Source organism: Apodemus sylvaticus, chromosome 18 (assembly GCF_947179515.1).
Source record: "Apodemus sylvaticus chromosome 18, mApoSyl1.1, whole genome shotgun sequence".
NCBI classification, from domain to species: domain Eukaryota; kingdom Metazoa; phylum Chordata; class Mammalia; order Rodentia; family Muridae; genus Apodemus; species Apodemus sylvaticus.
In genome coordinates, this window is record NC_067489.1 from 8,944,291 (window position 1) to 8,960,823 (window position 16,533).

The following is a 16,533-nucleotide window of genomic DNA, read 5'->3' on the forward strand; positions in this document are numbered from 1 at the left end:
CCCCAAACGTCCTACATGAACATACTACATCTTGAGTGGACTATTGTCCACTATTATAATCCCAAGTGCCCTGTGTTGTTATACAGGACCTACCTGAGCCAGGGGCTCTCCAGGGAGGCCCCAGGGACAGACACACGCCAGGCACTCTGCCCTCTCAGAGCCCGCATCAGCAATAAGCACCCACAAGCACCTCTACGTGGCTTGGCTGTACACTGGCGTATCCAGGGCAATATGACAGCAAACGGCCAGGGTAAGTACCAACTGTAGAGTACCATCCTGCTCTCCAGAGGCTGTGAGCTGTGGTGGACTCTGAGCTGTACTATTGACCATAAAAGCAGATAAGTATGCCCAAAAGTATGAGAGGAAATAAAGATTTGGAATTCACAATGCTTTTGATGTGTCTCACTTCCCATAGTGTGATGACACTGTGCCTTAGCAACGGACTTTACTTCTCCCTAGTTATTTCGGGGCGAGTTGGCGATATTCCTATACAGTGATGACAGAATCCATAAATACCTGAATCCCATCATGATGTCCACTCAGCAGGACGCTTCACCATTCTCAATGAGCTGTGACACGGTATCTTATCAATGCGTTTCAGCTCTATTTAGAAACACGGCATTGGTGGCATTCCTATACAATGACCGCAGAGCTAAGCTGAGTGTGTTCGCGACAGATGGACAGAACAGAGAATGCCTAAGTGGGGTCTGTTGGCTCAACTGCTGGCCCCGGGTCTCAATTTTGCAACAATGGCATGCTAGACCTGCAGGGTATTACCACACCCTGCTGAGAAAAGACACTCGGTGCTTGTATGTGTGCAAGTCTCTGAAATCCAGGGAACGTTTTGTTGATCTTAGCGCTGATCCGCTCCTTAGGTAACAAGCTTTGTCTCCCATGTCCAAAACTCTTCCTTAGAACACCTACTCATAAACAATGTCCAAACTGAACCAACCACTCAGATAGTCCAACCGTAATTATTTGGATTTGAAATGCCATCCCCAAACAATGTTATCTCAGTGGGCCCACATTTCAAGCTCTTCTGTATCAGACTTAGAACAGGATACCTCATCCTGGGCAGTGAGAAGCCACGGCTGTGCTTTATCCCAGCAGAGCAGCTCCCAGAGGCTTGCTCGCGCAACACAAGAAACAAGCAAACGCTGTTCTAGAATCTGGAGCTTAATTCTCTGTGAAGCACTGCTGTCCCCCAAAGACACTCAGGAGAAACATGACCCGCTGCCTCTCAGGCTCCAGGTCTTGGGTGAATATTAAATCCTCACCTTCAGCCACAGTGTCGGGTAACACGGCACTAATGTACCACCTTCATGGTTCTCAGTACTGGTTTGCTACCAACAACAGGCGGCCGGTCTCTCTACCCCGACGCACTCCTACCTGTGGTAAGGGCCTCAGCGGTTGCAATGTGCATGACGGTATTGTCACTCACTGGCCACCTTCCAGGTGAGAGCACCAGGCTGTCCAGTCCCCCTGTCTTTTGCAGCTCCTCCTGGATCGAGCCTAGGACGCTGTTCTCCCTGCAGACATTTCCATAGCCGAGTGCATCTCCAACACTCCCCAGCAACATTGCTGCCTTGAACTTCTCCATCTTGGAAGGTGACCCCTCTTACCCCCGCAGCCGCCTTTGTCCTCTCCTGGCCACCCTTAGCCAGCCCGGCTGACATTTATACTGGTCATTGTATCACCATCCAGCACTCTCCAAATGGTCAGGCGTTCCTTCCCTGCCTTGGCAGGTGACACCAATGAGATAAAGGCCCGGAGCTCACCACGTGGGAGCTGTTTGGACAGCACAGCTCTCCAGCAAAGGAGCCTGCCGGGCGGGCGGGCGGCGGCACCAGTGCGCTGAGCCCTTGAGCGGAGCGACTGTGTCAGCTCCGTGGTGGACTGCGCCCCCTGCAGGCAGAGCCATACACGCCACAGAGGGAACATGCTGTTCCATCCTGTGTTCTTCGCCATGGCTCTGCCCTACCTTCAAATAAACACACTCCTCTTGCCACTTCTTATCCGCACTCATCTTTCACTCAGCATAACGCTGACATCCAGCCATTGTAGTTTTACGCTTTTAGAAAGCTTTTCTGGCTGGGCAGTGGTGGTACACGCCTCTAATTTCAGCACTCAGAGGGCAGGGGTAGGGCCAGGGGCAGGAGTAGGTGGATCCCTGAGTTTGAGGCCAACCTGGTCTACAGAGTGAGTTGCAGGACTGCCATAGCTACTCTGCCTCAAAAAACAAACAAGGACAAAACCCTGAAAAACCCACCTTTCCTTATTTTAAAACTGAGGGCTGAGGGTTGTGGAGTAGATTCAGCTGAGCAGTAAGTTGCCTAATGCATATGAGGCCCTTGGTCTGATCCTCTGCTCCATTAAAAAAACTGTCATGAGATAAAACTTTAGAAGATATAGCACTCCTAGCTCCTGTGAAAAATTACTTCACAACTTAGGGGCTCCGATTCTAACTTTGAGTTGTGCGTGCCTACGCAGACGCGGTAGAATGTGGTTACGCCATCTCAAGCTTCACGTGTTGTAAACATCACTGCCTGCTCATGGAATTAGTAAATTAATAGGAGGCTGGATAGGTACACTTTATAAAGCCAGGGTTCTTGGTTTGAAATGACCTAGGAGGATGACCATCTCCCGATTCCCTGTCTCTAGCACAAACCCTGCAGGCTCAGACAGTGCTGGACCTTCCGTGACTTGAGTCTGTTATACCCAGGCTTGGCAAGGCACCACTTGGACTTAGAATACAATTGGTGAGAGCTTTAGTGTGTAGCAAGATGCCCTTCCTGCTGGCACGGTTCCCAGTCTGAAGGAGTCCTGCAAAAGCAAAAGGCACACGGTTCCCAGCCAGCCAGACTAACAAACGGCAGAAGCCAGCAGGAGCCAGCTCCTACCTACGGTGGGCCAGCTTAGGGACAGAAGCGTGACTTGGCTGATGGACTGGGGTCCATGGACTCTTGGGAGAGGCTTGGTTGAGGACGTTTTGAAACCACTTCCACAGTATTTAGCCAAAATCACACACAAGGTAAGGCTGTCTCACTAGTCTACCTGACATGGACAGCGCCCCTTCTGTTACAGGATGCTAGGCACAGCAAGAGAAGCTGGGGGAAGTTTACTTCTGCGCCCACAGAGCAGCGAGTCTGAAATGCACTGAACACAAACTACCACGACTCGGCACCTGCTCCACTTAAGACAAGGATTACGCTTCTCCTCTGGAGTGGGATGCATCTCCTAGACCTGTTGTGTGTGGTAAATATGTTCTGGATATAATCTTAGCTGTATTAGTATATTCTGATATATGGCCCCCGCATTCTAGCATATTGTGCAGAGAAAGGGACCTGAAGGAATGGAGCTGTTTGTCTGTCTGCCTGCCTGTCTGTCTCCCGCACGCAGCTTCCTTGGTGGGGATGTACTGTGGCAAGGGCTTGCTTGCTGTCACTGGAGGGTCTCTCTGGTGCTCCAAGGCCTGATGGGCACAGGCAGGCGTTTGTGCAACCAAGAATCCAGCACAGCACAACACCAGGGAAAGCATTTTATTTACTCTATCTGAAGTGCTCAGCATTTCTGCAACATGCACAATTCAAGTGTAAATAATGGAACAGAAAGCACAATTCTCTGAAAAGCCTTGGTCAGTTACTAGTATGTCACAGCCTGTTGGCAATCCCATAGAATTTAACATTTTAAAGTTATTTATTTATTTATGTTTGTTTGTCTTACTGTGTTAGTACATGTGTGTGGGGAGTACATGCATTTCATGGCACATGTGTGGAGGTCAGAGGACAACTAGAGGAAGTCACTTCTCCGCTCCACCACGTGGTTCGCAGGGACTGAACTCAGGCTGTCAGGCTGGGCAGCGCGTGCCTTAACCTGATGAATCGTATCGCCGGTCCTTTCCCTGAAGAATGTTGAATCTTAAAAATAAGAACGTATTGCAGACCTTCAAGATGTAGTTACTTGTATCTATAAAGTTCTCTGAACGGAAGTTAACTACGAGTCAGGAGCCCACAAAGCCTGGACGGAGGCTGTTTTCCAGGCTTCCACTAAGTCAGTTTGGTTTTATGTTCACTCTCAAAGATGTCCCGGCTGTCCTTTGACAGGCCACTAGTGATGTCATCTCACGCACCGAGAGCTGACTCTGTGGAGACTGGCTTCCAGTTCCAACCCTCTATCTTCTCCGTGAGGTTCCTGTTCACTAGCAATGTCCGTCTCACACCAGGAGCATGCCCCACAGCACATTTGGGACATGCTTTCTGTATAGAGGCATTGACCAGTCCCCTGTCCTGAAGTGGGCCCAGCACATCTGCTCCAGGGCCATGATGTAGGCTGGGCAGCAAGGCACGCTTGTGACACCAAGTCTTGGCAAGTATGAGGTAGGGTCAGCACAGTGATGTTCGAAGCTTGACACCAGATGAGCAGGTAGGTAGTCTCCAGGCCTTCCGTGCCTGTGTGCATGAGTGCATGTTGACCAGATAAACACCGGAAAAGCAGATGGTGACATGGCACAGTGACATGGTACAGTCCCAGGTGCAGGCAAGCGAGACAGGCATTGAGTGTGGATTCTTTCGGGATGACATATGTTTGCTTCCAAATGTATATGGCTTTCGAAGGGCTGGACACTGGGCACTGATGACGTCATAGACAGGTGGCGGGAACTGGTGCATATGATTTGTAAATCTAATTCATCACTCAAAAAGAAGTGTTTCTCATGGAAAAACGTCCTTTTAAATATAAAATATATTAAAAAAATAAGAAACTTTTCAGGAGGCAGCATCCAGGCCTAATAGTAATAACCTCATTAGAAGTGAGTCAGGCCCACCAGCTTGTCAACAGTTTGCTATGAACCTGCTGCATGTATCCTGTGCTACCCTGTGCAAACTGCAACAGTATCTTCTAAAGAAAAGGAAAGCAAAACATCTAGTAAATCTAGAGATCTGATAATTCAAAACTATCCATCTTGAATACCAAGATTAAAAGCAGTGGGCTCTCTGACAAGGCCATCTTCATGAGGTGTGTGTTTAACAGCCTGGACTTGTATAAAAGATACATCATTCTGAGGACATGGACGCTACTTTGAAGCATAATTATAACATGATTCCGGTTTGGAAACGGCTGGTGCTCACCTTAAGGTCAGGAACTGAATGGCATGCTTTCAGCCCTGCACACGGGGTCTATGTTGCTTTCTGTAAAGACAAGTCATGCAGGCGTCCCCTAAGCGATAGCTCTGCTGAAGTCCCTAACACCCTGAGGAGCTTCTTCGTGCCTGCACGTCAGCCACTGCAGCCTTTAAGCAGAGTAAGGGTTTGCTTCATGAATGGACGAGGAAGACTCTGAGGTCAGCAACAATGCACACAGCAACCCACGCAGCTGTCTCCTCCAGGACACGCCCATCCTACTCTCCGGCTGGCTTTTCCATCTAGAAAGGGCCACGTCTCCCACCTGTGACTACTGGCCGTGCATACTCTACAAAGTCATCTATAAGGACAGGCCATGCTCCTAAAGGAAAACAAACAGATTTTTAAAATAAGTCTAATGCCAGTATTCTTATATTAAAAATATTCTTTCCCCCATTCTAACATCTAAAGAAACAAAGGAATCTGAAGCTTGTGCAACTCGTGTCTGATCACATGACTTGCTGAAGTCGAGTGGTGGGTTAATGTCCTTGAGCCCACATCCACTGGCCAAGCCTACATGGTGGCTTCTTGGGCCTCAGCCAATTTATAGGCCGTCCGTTAGAATCTGTGGACTGGGAATGAAATAATGCCACAGAGCATGAATTCCTAGTCGTGGTATTCATTCCTTCTCTGACTCCTCACCAGAGACTCCCACGCCTATCCAGTACAGAACACCACAGCTCACAGGGCCCTCCGCTGCACTGGCATGCGCTGCCTGTCGTGCTAGCTGTCTCTTAGATGAGTTAGTTTTACCAAGAACAGTTATGGCTCCTGAAAACCAAGCTGTCTGTACTCCACTATCTCTTCTTTTCCACACGCTTTCATTAGGCATTTGTTATGGGCTGGACACTGTCGAGCGGGAAGGTCAGAGAGACGAGAGACAGGCTATGAGCTGGCTGCTGGCGGTGACAGGTACTGCCCACAGGCATGAGGAATGGGATGTCCTAGACAAAGTCCAGGCATCTAGTACATCTAGAGGGGAGAGCAGCCACCTGGAGCAGCCCCTCTCTCGGGGAGCAGTGCTACTGCACAGGAAGATCTTAAGTGTCTCTGATGTGAGCTTCTCTGGCATTGGGAAATACGTCCAGACTGATGAGAACACATGCAAGCCATGCTCCTTAGGCTTATGTGGCTGTGCGGCTGACGAGGCAGTAAGCCAGGACACTGCTCTTACTCCTGGGCCCAGTCAGGGGGCATCCTGAGAGCTGGCGAACATCTCTGGTAACCCTGTGAAACCCCACAACTTGTAGTACCTTCTTCATCGTAGTTAGACAAATCATCTGCAATCATGTTTCCAAAATCTAGGAGAAGGTTCCAAGTATCCCTTGGAATTGATCTTTTGTGGTGCTCCTAATACACAAGAGAAAAACATCCACCAGGTTAGGGTTCAGATCTTAACTCTCAGATATCATAGTGGCTGGTGAGCGCGGCATCAGGAAGTGCTTCTCCTGAGCATGATGAGGACAGACGTGAAACCACACAAGCAAAGGGAACAGCCCGTACATCCAAACGAGGAATGCGGAAATATTTAAAAACACTTTAAACTGACAATTGCCCATTCATGTTTTGGTCACGCAGAGGGCCAGTCTCTAAATGTCTTAACCCTCCCCACTTCCTGAACATGAAACTCTTAGGAAATGACGTGGGACAGTATGGAGTCCTGTCTCTCCTTGACTTATTCCCTCAGTTATACTTCCATATGTCAAGTGTGTCTTGAGTGGGACAATTGTCTAAAAATAATCTTGGTTACTTAATATTCCAGTTATATCAAAAACATGGAGACTAACACGATGCCTGTACCACAGAGAGGCTAGTTCTGAGGCGAAGCTGGGACCCCAGGGCTCCCTCTCAGATGGCTCACCGCTTCTTGCCTGCAGAGCACTCATCAACTCAAACTTAGTACTGCCATGCCAGCCCTTACATGCCAATGCATACATGTAATGTGAACGCTATTAAGCCTGCTACATGTGTGCATGCTACCTCAACGTTCTTTTCACATTTCTCTTTTCCTGTGCAAGTGTATAGATCAAGGACAACCTGCTGTAGGGTTCAGTTCTCTCCTTCTACTGTGTGGGGTATGGGGATCAAACTATGGTCACCGGGCATGGTGGCAGATACTCTTATCTGCTGAGACATCTTGCCAGCTCTTGTTTTTTTCTATTTTATTTTATTTTATTTTATTTTATTTTATTTTATTTATTTATTTATTTATTTGGTTTTTTGCTTTTTTCGAGACAGGATTTCTCTGTATAGCCCTGGCTGTCCTGGAACTCACTCTGTAGACCAGGCTGGCCTCGAACTCAGAAATCCACCTGCCTCTGCCTCCCAAGTGCTGGGATCACAGGCGTGCGCCATCACCGCCCGATTCCAGCTCTTGTCTTAAATCTTTCTTTCCATCTTTCTTTCCATCTTTCTTTCTTTCCATCTTTTTCTTTTTCTTTCTTTCCATCTTTCCTTCTTTCCATCTTTCCTTCTTTCCATCTTTCCATCTTTCCTTCTTTCCATCTTTCCTTCCTTCTTTCCATCTTTCCTTCCTTCTTTCCATCTTTCCTTCCTTCTTTCCATCTTTCCTTCCTTCTTTCCATCTTTCCTTCCTTCTTTCCATCTTTCCTTCCTTCTTTCCATCTTTCCTTCCTTCTTTCCATCTTTCCTTCCTTCTTTCCATCTTTCCTTCCTTCTTTCCATCTTTCCTTCCTTCTTTCCATCTTTCCTTCCTTCTTTCCTTCTTTCTTTCTTTTTCTTTCTTTCTTTTTCTTTCTTTCTCTTTCTTTCTTTCTTTTTCTTTCTTTCTCTTTCTTCCTTCCTTCCTTCCTTCCTTCCTTCCTTCCTTCCTTCCTTCCTTCCTTCCTTCCTTCCTTCCTTCCTGGGGAAGCCTACTTATTTACTTTATTCTTACAGAACTTCATACAGTATATTAAAACATCAGTCGCAGGATGGTCAGTAGTCTCTAGAGTCTGTCCTTCCCCGCCAACATTCGGTCTGAGAAGTACCCAGCTGACAGCGATCCGGCTGCCCTGCTCTATCCCCTGTCCTCTTGGATAAACAGTCTCATTACTATCAGTCCTCCAATCAGTGGACACCTGCTTTGCTCTAGCATTCTGTTGTCTCCATGATGTGGCAGGCGGGTGGCACCTTACGATTTCTAGACACGTGGCTGTGGAGCTCTCTGGAGAAGTCTCTAGTTTGGTGTTACCCATGATGAGAACCTGGTGAAACAGGTCAGTAATCCTGGCTACTTCTTACTAGGCTAGGCAGGGAGATCCAAAGTTCAAGACCTGCCTAAACTCAGCAAGTCAAACAAAAAGTGAGCTGGGATGTGGTTCAGGTGTAGAGCACTTGCCTCGCATGTAGGACGCCATAGGTTCGGTCCTGGTCACAGAAGTAAAGGAGGAACTGGGAACTGAGACATTCCCACGGAACATCCCAGAAGTAACATGGCCACGAAGCCCACTAAGACATGCCTGCTCTCCACAGACCATGCTCTGTGAATGTTATCACTAGATCAAACAGTGAAGGGAATAAAATGCCCAAAGCCACCAATCTTGCCCACGGCAGGGCAGAGTGCATGCTGGCTGGGGTCACAGAAGGAGGTGAGAAGCGGGTGCCCGGCCGGACCATGTGCTGTGCTGTGCTGTGCTGTGCTGTGCTGTGGGAAGCATGGCTTTCTTTCACTGTCAGCCGGTGTGGGGATCTGGGCAGCCCTGCTGTCACCACAGCTCCTGTTTGTGGACCCAAGACAAGTTCTTGCACATCCCACTCACTTCAGAGAGCTCGCAGCTAAGATGGCTGTCCCTACGAGACAGGGTCCAGCACAGCCACAGCTCCTGCCTCAAGGCACCACACAAAAGCCTTCAGTCCTTCTGTAAGTGGCAGAACACATTTTAAAATGTGTCAGATTACACACACATGGTGGCAGGGTTCCTCTGGGCCAGATCCAGTCCACGCTCAAGGGTCCGGAGCCACATGCTTCAAGTGTGGTTCTGGAACTTTATGGATTTGAAGTTCCTCGGTAGAAACGAGGAACTTCTGGGTTGGGAAGTCCTCAGAGGAGACGGCAGGATAGGAGCTGCTAAGATCTACAGCTGCCCGACTGTAGACCAGCTCTGGGACAGCTTCCACCTGTGCTGCTGTGCTGTGGCTGTCTGTAAGTGGCGCACCTGTGCAGCCCCCTCCATGCCTGATGGCTTCTGTGCTCACACTTTAACCCGAAGGCTGTGTTCAGTCTTAGCTATTCACTCACTCACTTACTTGTTTATTTTGGTTTTTGAGACAGAGTCTCACTATGCCACCTTGGCTGGCCTTGAACTCACAGAGATTTGCTTGCCTTGCCCTCCTGAGTGCTGGGATTAAATGTGTGCACCCTGGCGCAGAGCCCTACATTTTAGCATTTTAAATAAGAAAAACTTTCTCTTGGTTGGGCACAAAAGGTAAGAAACAGTCACTTACCAGCAGAAATGTGTTCCAAAGATCTAAAAATTTAAACCTTCCAGACAATACTAACTTCCAATATGCAACAGCCATTTCTAAATCTGGCAGAGAGAAATGGGAGGTGAGGGGAGAAGGGGGAGGGGAGGGTAGAGAGAGAAAAAGGGAGGGTGATTAATAAACCCCAGTCTTTCTTTGGGATAGAAGTAATTACGTGGCAATCCTCCCTGGCAGTCCCAGGAGAGCTCATCTCTATACGAGGGTTTCTGGAGAATGCCATGGAACCCAATTTTATGAATCTGAAGACATTTCTTAGGGAGCAATGTGTATTATTTGGACATGCAAGTAGTTGTCCCTAAATAAGCAGTTCTGGATACCTGCATTCCTCGTGTGGTAGACTTAGCTACATGCCTGATCCAGCTGGGGCCGGTTGCCCTAGAACCCTCTGATCCCAAGCAAACAGTCTGAGGACTCTGAATTTCTCACTGCACAGTGAAGACAAATTTCTACACAGAGAAAACCATTTTCACTACCACAAAGATATTTAAGAAGTTTAGGTTGTTTCTCATCAAAGCTAAAATATCCTCTTCCCTTGAAAGCAGTGGTTTCTTCATTTTTAAACAAATCTATGCTGTAAGGTGTGTGTTTAATGGAAAATGAACTCTGGGTTTTGAGGAGGCCCTGGAGCAGGACCTCCAGTCAGACCTTTCTGGAATAGCAGTGCACATTTTTAAGTACTTCTTTTTATATGCTAAGGTACAGCGTATAAAGACATAGCAAGTCTGTCTCTAACCTTGACTACTTTGAATCATGATGAGTACAGATCATCATAGGCAATAAAAAGGCAGCGATGTTGAAATATTCTCCCTAATTATATTTAGGCAAGTCTGTCAGATAAAACCATGTGAAAAGTAGGCTGACAACTGTATTAAGGGGACAGTTTGGTTTAAATATAAAATGCACAACGAAGCACTTTTCTAAACTTTCTTCTAAATCTGGCTTGCTCTCCCTGGACAGATATTATTAATGCGTGTTCTAGTCTGAGACTTCCAGGTTGACCATCACCAGCACTGATGAACTAGAGATGCGTGGGTAGCAGCCAACACTGCATGGGACTCTCTAGGGGTGTGCAGCAGGCCCGAGCCCACCTAAGCACACCGGAGCTCACTCAGAAAGGACAGAATCAGAGAGGTCCTAGTGTAGGCCTTGCCTGGCCTTACCTATGGGACCCGCAGTGTAAGGCTAAGATGACGACTTTTGTTCTGCCTCTAAGTCTACATCCTTCTCCCTTGGGACAGACACTAGGTGAGATCTGCAGTCCCCTCATCTTCATGGGGTGACACGCTTACAGTGGGGATGGAGGAGGAAAGAACAATGAAGTCTCATGGTGCACTTCAAAACCCAGTTGCGTCTGGATTAGTTTTGGTCCTAGAACCCTTTGTATAAAGTCCCTTAGCTGAATGTGCAAGGCTTATGTGACTGAAGGTAAATGTTCCAACACTTGACATTCCTATAAAGATGTCGCACTATTCAAGTGAGCTCAGCCATTTGGAAAATAGTGACTACAAAATCCCCAAACAGGAGGACTCAGGACTGAAGTCAGGGCCATGGTTACTTTGGTATGAGAAGGTTTTAACATTAATTTCTTTCTAGGAACTTCTAAAAAAAAAGTCCGTTAAGAAAATGCTAGAAGCTGCCGGGTGGTGGTGGCGCATGCCTGTAATCCCAGCATTCTGGGAGGAAGAGGCAGGTGGATTTCTGAGTTTGAGACCAGCCTGGTCTACAGAGTGAGTTCCAGGACAGCCAGGGCTACACAGAGAAACCCTGTCTCGAAAAAAACAAATCCAAAAAAACCAAAAAAAGAAAATGCTAGAAGGTGAGGCTAGTTAGAATGTGTGATGCTCTACAAGACAAGAAGCAGCCTCTGTTCAAAAAGAAAAAAAATTAGTATAAAACTTCATTCCCTCAAAAACCGAGAGCCTCAAGTCAGCTGACTCAAATGGCCCGTGTAAGAACACGCAAGTCTTTGCTGATGTTCTCAAAGGCACTGAAACTGTCATCACTCGGGACACACAACACAGTGGCCTATAAGATTTCCCAAGACTCTTCCATATTTTTAAGTTATAAGACGTTATAAGACACATTAAACTCATGAAAGTTAAATGAAATGCTAACTTTCAAAACTATTTCACTTCATTAAATAGAAGGAGTCTGTTAAGATTGTAGAGTATCAGTAAGTCTAAGTGGGTTCTTTCATTTTTGCCATTGGTTTTTTTGAGCCTTCCCTTAACCGCTGAGCTGAGCGTCTCTCCAGCCCTAAGCCTCAGTGTCTCAGAGGCACCCTAAAGCCTGAGTGAGCCCAACCCCAGTCTTCTGTTAACTTTCTAGAATGTGTTCCTGAGAATTCTGATAATGTTTAATGGAGTGATAAGAGTATGAATTAACATAGACTTCACGGGCTGGAGAGATGGCTCAGTGGTTAAGAGCACTGACTGTCCTTCCAAAGGTCCTGAGTTCAAATTCCAGCAACCACATAGTGGCTCACAACCATCTGTACCAAGATCTGACACCCTCTTCTGGTGTGTCTGAAGTCAGCTTCAGTATACTTACATATCATATTAATAAATAAATCTTTTAAAAAATAGACTTCAAATGTAACAGCTATTTTCTTTCAGTCTCCTCAAGAAGGGGAGAGGGGAGAGGGGAGAGAAAGATATAAAAGTCAAGAGTTTTAGTTCCCCAAGTTAAAAACTTGAGTCATAGAGCAGGGATGCCACAGGGCTGGCTGGTGCACACCCTCAATCCCAGCGGCCAGGAGGCAGAGGCAGGCACATCTGAGTCTGAGGACAGCCAGAGCTACACAGTAAGACTCTATCTGTATAGTACAACCAATTTTGGCTCATCCTCAACTAGCTTACAAATGAATGACTCGGACTACGGTTATTTTATGTCTTTGACACTCACTGGGGGGTCACCTCTACTCTACTCTTCTAGTTGTGGGCCTGGCTACCTGCCCAGCGGTGTACCCAGATGTTTGCTGTCTCTCCCAGCCACACGCTCATGTTTCTCTCCCCCATGGCAGTGGCTTCCTTCTCTCTCACTCCTACTCTTCCCCCTCGTCTCTCCTCATCCAGGTCACTTCAAACCCACCTACTTCAAATTTCTCCAGTAACTGGCTGTCACCAACTTTATTTAACTAATAGCTTTAAACCAAGGAACAAGGTTTGCACAACAAAAGCTTGTAAAAAGACTGCCTACTCATGTTTATTACTGCACGGTTCACAAAAGCATTGACAGTCTCAGCCTAGATGTGTCAACAGGTGAAGGAACACGTGCACACAGCATTAGGAAGCCATTCCTGTAAGTCACACAGTGTCAGTAAGCCATTTTGTGTAAGTCACACAGTGTCAGTAAGCCGTAAGCCAACAGCATCATTCAGGGAGCAGACAGAAGAGAGATCGCACTGAGCAAAGGCAGCGTAGCACAGACAGACAGACAGAGTATCCCAGCTTCACTCATATGCAAACATCTACTATGTTTTTTAAGAATTGGTCTGGGCATGGTGGCACTTGCCTTTAATCCCAGCACTTGGGCACAGGCAGAAGCAGGGAGATCTCTGTGAGTTTGATGTCAGCCTGGTCTACATAGAAAGTTCCAGGCCAGGCTGGAGAGATGGCTTCAGTGGTTAAGAGCACTGACTGTTCTTCCAGAGGTCCGGAGTTCAATTCCCAGCAACCACATGGTGGCTTACAACCATCTGTAATGGGATCTGACACCCTCTTCTGGAGTGTCTGAAGAGAGTGACAGGACAGTGTACGCACATACATAAAATAAACAAATCTTTCTTTTTTAATTTGGTTTTTTTGAGACAGGGTTTCTCTGTGTAGCCCTGGCTGTCCTGGTACTCACTTTGTAAATCAGGCTAGTCTCGAACTCAGAAATCCGCCTGCCTCTGCCTCCCAAGTGCTGGAATTGAAGGTTTGTGCCACCACCACCCGGCCATAAACAAATCTTTTTTTTAAATAAAAAAAGAAAGTAAGTTCCAGGCCAGTCAGAGTTACATAGAGAAATGCTAATTCAAAATAAAATCATATAAATTAAAACGAGGAGATTGTGAGGACCTGGTTTGGATTTGCAGGACCAACATGCAAAGCTGGTGGGGCTGGAGAGGTGACTCAGGTTCAGAGCACTGGCACTCTTCCAGGGGACTCTGGATCAATTCTTAGCACCCATGTGGCAGCTCACGACCATCTATAACTCAGTTCCTGGAGATGTGATTCCCTCGTTGGCCTGTGTGTGCACCAGGCATGCACATGTGTTGAGGCCCGTGTTAGAGGGACAGTTCAACAGCTCTAGAACTCATGAAATGCTGCCCACCAGTTAGCGTAGCCACCACAGGTGTGCCTCGGAGGACTACGTGGCCTGAGGACTTGGTGCTGTTGTAGGGTGTCACTCTGCTTGCTGCCCTCACACCACATCCCTCATTGCCTATGAGCTGTGTGAAAACTCTAAGGGGCTTCCAGGCCCTCTCTAGGCAGTACCGCTGGCACTCACAACAGTGCCTATCTCTTTCATGCACCACTGCTGGTCAGACTAATAATTCACTCAGCACCCGTGGAAATAACTAGAGATGTCGATTGTCAGCAATGACCACCACCCTTGGAATTTGGAGAAACAGATTGTTAACGAAGCTAGGGTGAGAGGCTTTCGTTAGTGGCTCTGATGTAGAAAGTCTTAAGGTACAATCTGAAGTTTAGAAAGGCACACTCTCAATAGCTGAGCTAGGGATGTTTTGTGGTCAGAGAACAAGGACATCAGCAGGCAGCCAGCACTAGTTGGCGTGCCTCTCTTGCTAAAGCCGGGCTGGTGAGCACGGGGACGACTGATTTCTTATGCCCACTGCTGCCCTCGGCCTCCTGATATGATTTAATAAATACTGTTAATAACGAGATGTGCATTCTGAGGACTTAAAAGTAGGAAGGACTAAATGTTTCTATATAAAAGTTTAGATTTGTGATTCTCTTAAGATTTTTATAAGATTACTTTTTAAGATAAATGATAAGGTAATTTGATCTTTTCTGTGTAACCACAAATTGTAGCTTGCCAGTAAGAGAAACTGACTGAGAAAATTACTTTGCTTTGCTTGCTTACACTTTGTTAATCTATAATAAGCTTCTTAGCTATGAACGAATGTGGGTTCTTGGGAATAATTTTTTTACCTGTACTATATAATGTATTTTTTTATGTAAAGGTATTGGTGAACATATTGTTGCTTTTTGTGATCGGTTACTAAAAAAAAAAAAAAAAAATAGAATGTAATCACGTAATTTTTGTACTGCCTGAAAGATTTTGCTGGGATATATAAGCTGTGGGAGAAAAAAATAAGATTGTTGGAGCCTTGCTTCACCCACCCACAAAATGCATATGCGTGTAGGTATGCAAAATGGGTGGAGCTTTGTTCCAGTCACCCAGTGTGTAAATGTATGAATGTATGTACATGTATGTGTGAAGTTGTTAGAGCTTGTCTTGCTTCATCCACCCAGTTGTGTGTGTGTGTGTGTGTGTGTGACTGTGTGTGTGTGTGTGTGTGTGAGTGTGTGTGTATATTTTACATCAGCACCAACCCACACCCCCTCCTTGGATCACTGAACACACTGTCGGAGCTGGTCTTCCACACACTTGGTACATAGGCACACATAGACAAACATTCATACACATAAAAGATAACTTCTAACAAGTAAGAAAGCTGGGAGGAAATGGCAGGCTATCTATACTCCTGTGGCATATGGAGATGGAGACAGGGAACCTGGGAGCAAGCTGGCTGGCCAGACTAGCTGGCACTGCGAACTCCACGATCAGTGACTCCTGCCTCAGTACGTAAAGTGACCTTGGACAGTGACCAAGGAAGACACCCAGTGTCAACCTCGGGCTTCTACTTCCAAACATGTGCACGCAGGCACCCGTGTGCACCACATAAAGAAGACATTAGGAGGGTAGAAGAAGTACTTGGAAGGGGACCAATGTGGAGGCTTGAGTGGGAATGGCCGCCCCAGGCTCACAGAGTTGAGGGCTTAGCTATTCAGAGAGTGGAACTGTTTGAAAAGATTAGAAGGATTAGGAGGTGTGGCCATGCTGGAAGCAGTGAGGGTGAGCTGTGAGGTTTCAGAAGCCCAAGCCAGGCTCAGTCTCTCTCTCTTTCTCTGCCTGGGGCCTGAGAAATACAATATAAAACTCCCAAGCTACTTAACCAGCACCACGTCTGCCTGTGTGCCACCATGGTCCCCACCACGATGATAATGGACTAAGCATCTGAAACCATAAGCAAGCACCCAGTTAAATGTTTGTTTGTTTTTATAAGCGTTACCATGGTCATGGTGTCTCTTGACAGTAATAGACCAGTGACTGAAGATCCAGTAAGGGGGAAGGGGGCGGGGACAGAGAAGTTCTATTGGGTAAATATGGCTGGTGTATATTATATGCTGCATGAAAATGTCACAATGAAACCCATTATTTAGTCCAATCAATATATTCCAGTAAAAGAAAAGAAAGAGCAGCATGAGGCTCTGCTGTCAAAGAGACATGGAGAAGAGATCGACCAATCACTGACAAGAACTAGTGAGTACTAGGAACAGTACTGAGACTCCATTTTTGCTGGAAAGAAAACATCAGGGCTTCCTGGAGAAGCAGGTGAGTCTAGGTGAAGGAGAAAACTTTGGCTGCGTCATGAGATGTCCCGCCGACACTGAGGGGCAGCCTTCACTTACTGCTGAGCACAGAATAACATGGTCTACTGCCTAAAGCCGGCAACGCGAGCTCAGAAAGGATCACTGCCTGTCACGGGTTAGCCTTCAGCATGGCAACAAATGAGTCCACGGTAATATGAAAAGCACACATGACCACCCCAAATCAGATCCTGCTCTGAGGTCTGAGT

The 16,533-nt window shown here is 46.8% G+C and overlaps 2 protein-coding genes across 3 annotated transcripts in view; both read right to left on the minus strand.

Annotated features, from left to right (window-relative positions):
• The window catches only part of Adprhl1 (ADP-ribosylhydrolase like 1), a 30,531-nt gene extending 28,931 nt beyond the window's left edge, over positions 1 to 1,600 (minus strand). The window contains exon 1 of the mRNA XM_052161894.1: positions 1,390 to 1,600. Coding sequence (XP_052017854.1) covers positions 1,390 to 1,600 — 211 coding nt within the window. The remainder of the gene's footprint in view (positions 1 to 1,389) is intronic.
• Positions 1,601 to 3,523: 1,923 nt separating this feature from the next.
• Positions 3,524 to 16,533, minus strand: part of Dcun1d2 (defective in cullin neddylation 1 domain containing 2) — a 28,864-nt gene continuing 15,854 nt past the window's right edge. Inside the window, exons 5-7 of one of the 2 annotated variants that reach the window (XM_052161899.1) lie at positions 9,624 to 9,706; positions 6,431 to 6,527; positions 3,524 to 5,499 (exon numbers count right to left, since the gene is read on the minus strand). In XM_052161899.1, the coding sequence (XP_052017859.1) occupies positions 5,420 to 5,499; positions 6,431 to 6,527; positions 9,624 to 9,706 (260 nt within the window). In that variant the 3' untranslated portion in view covers positions 3,524 to 5,419. The remainder of the gene's footprint in view (positions 5,500 to 6,430; positions 6,528 to 9,623; positions 9,707 to 16,533) is intronic. The other variant, XM_052161900.1, reaches the window with a different exon arrangement.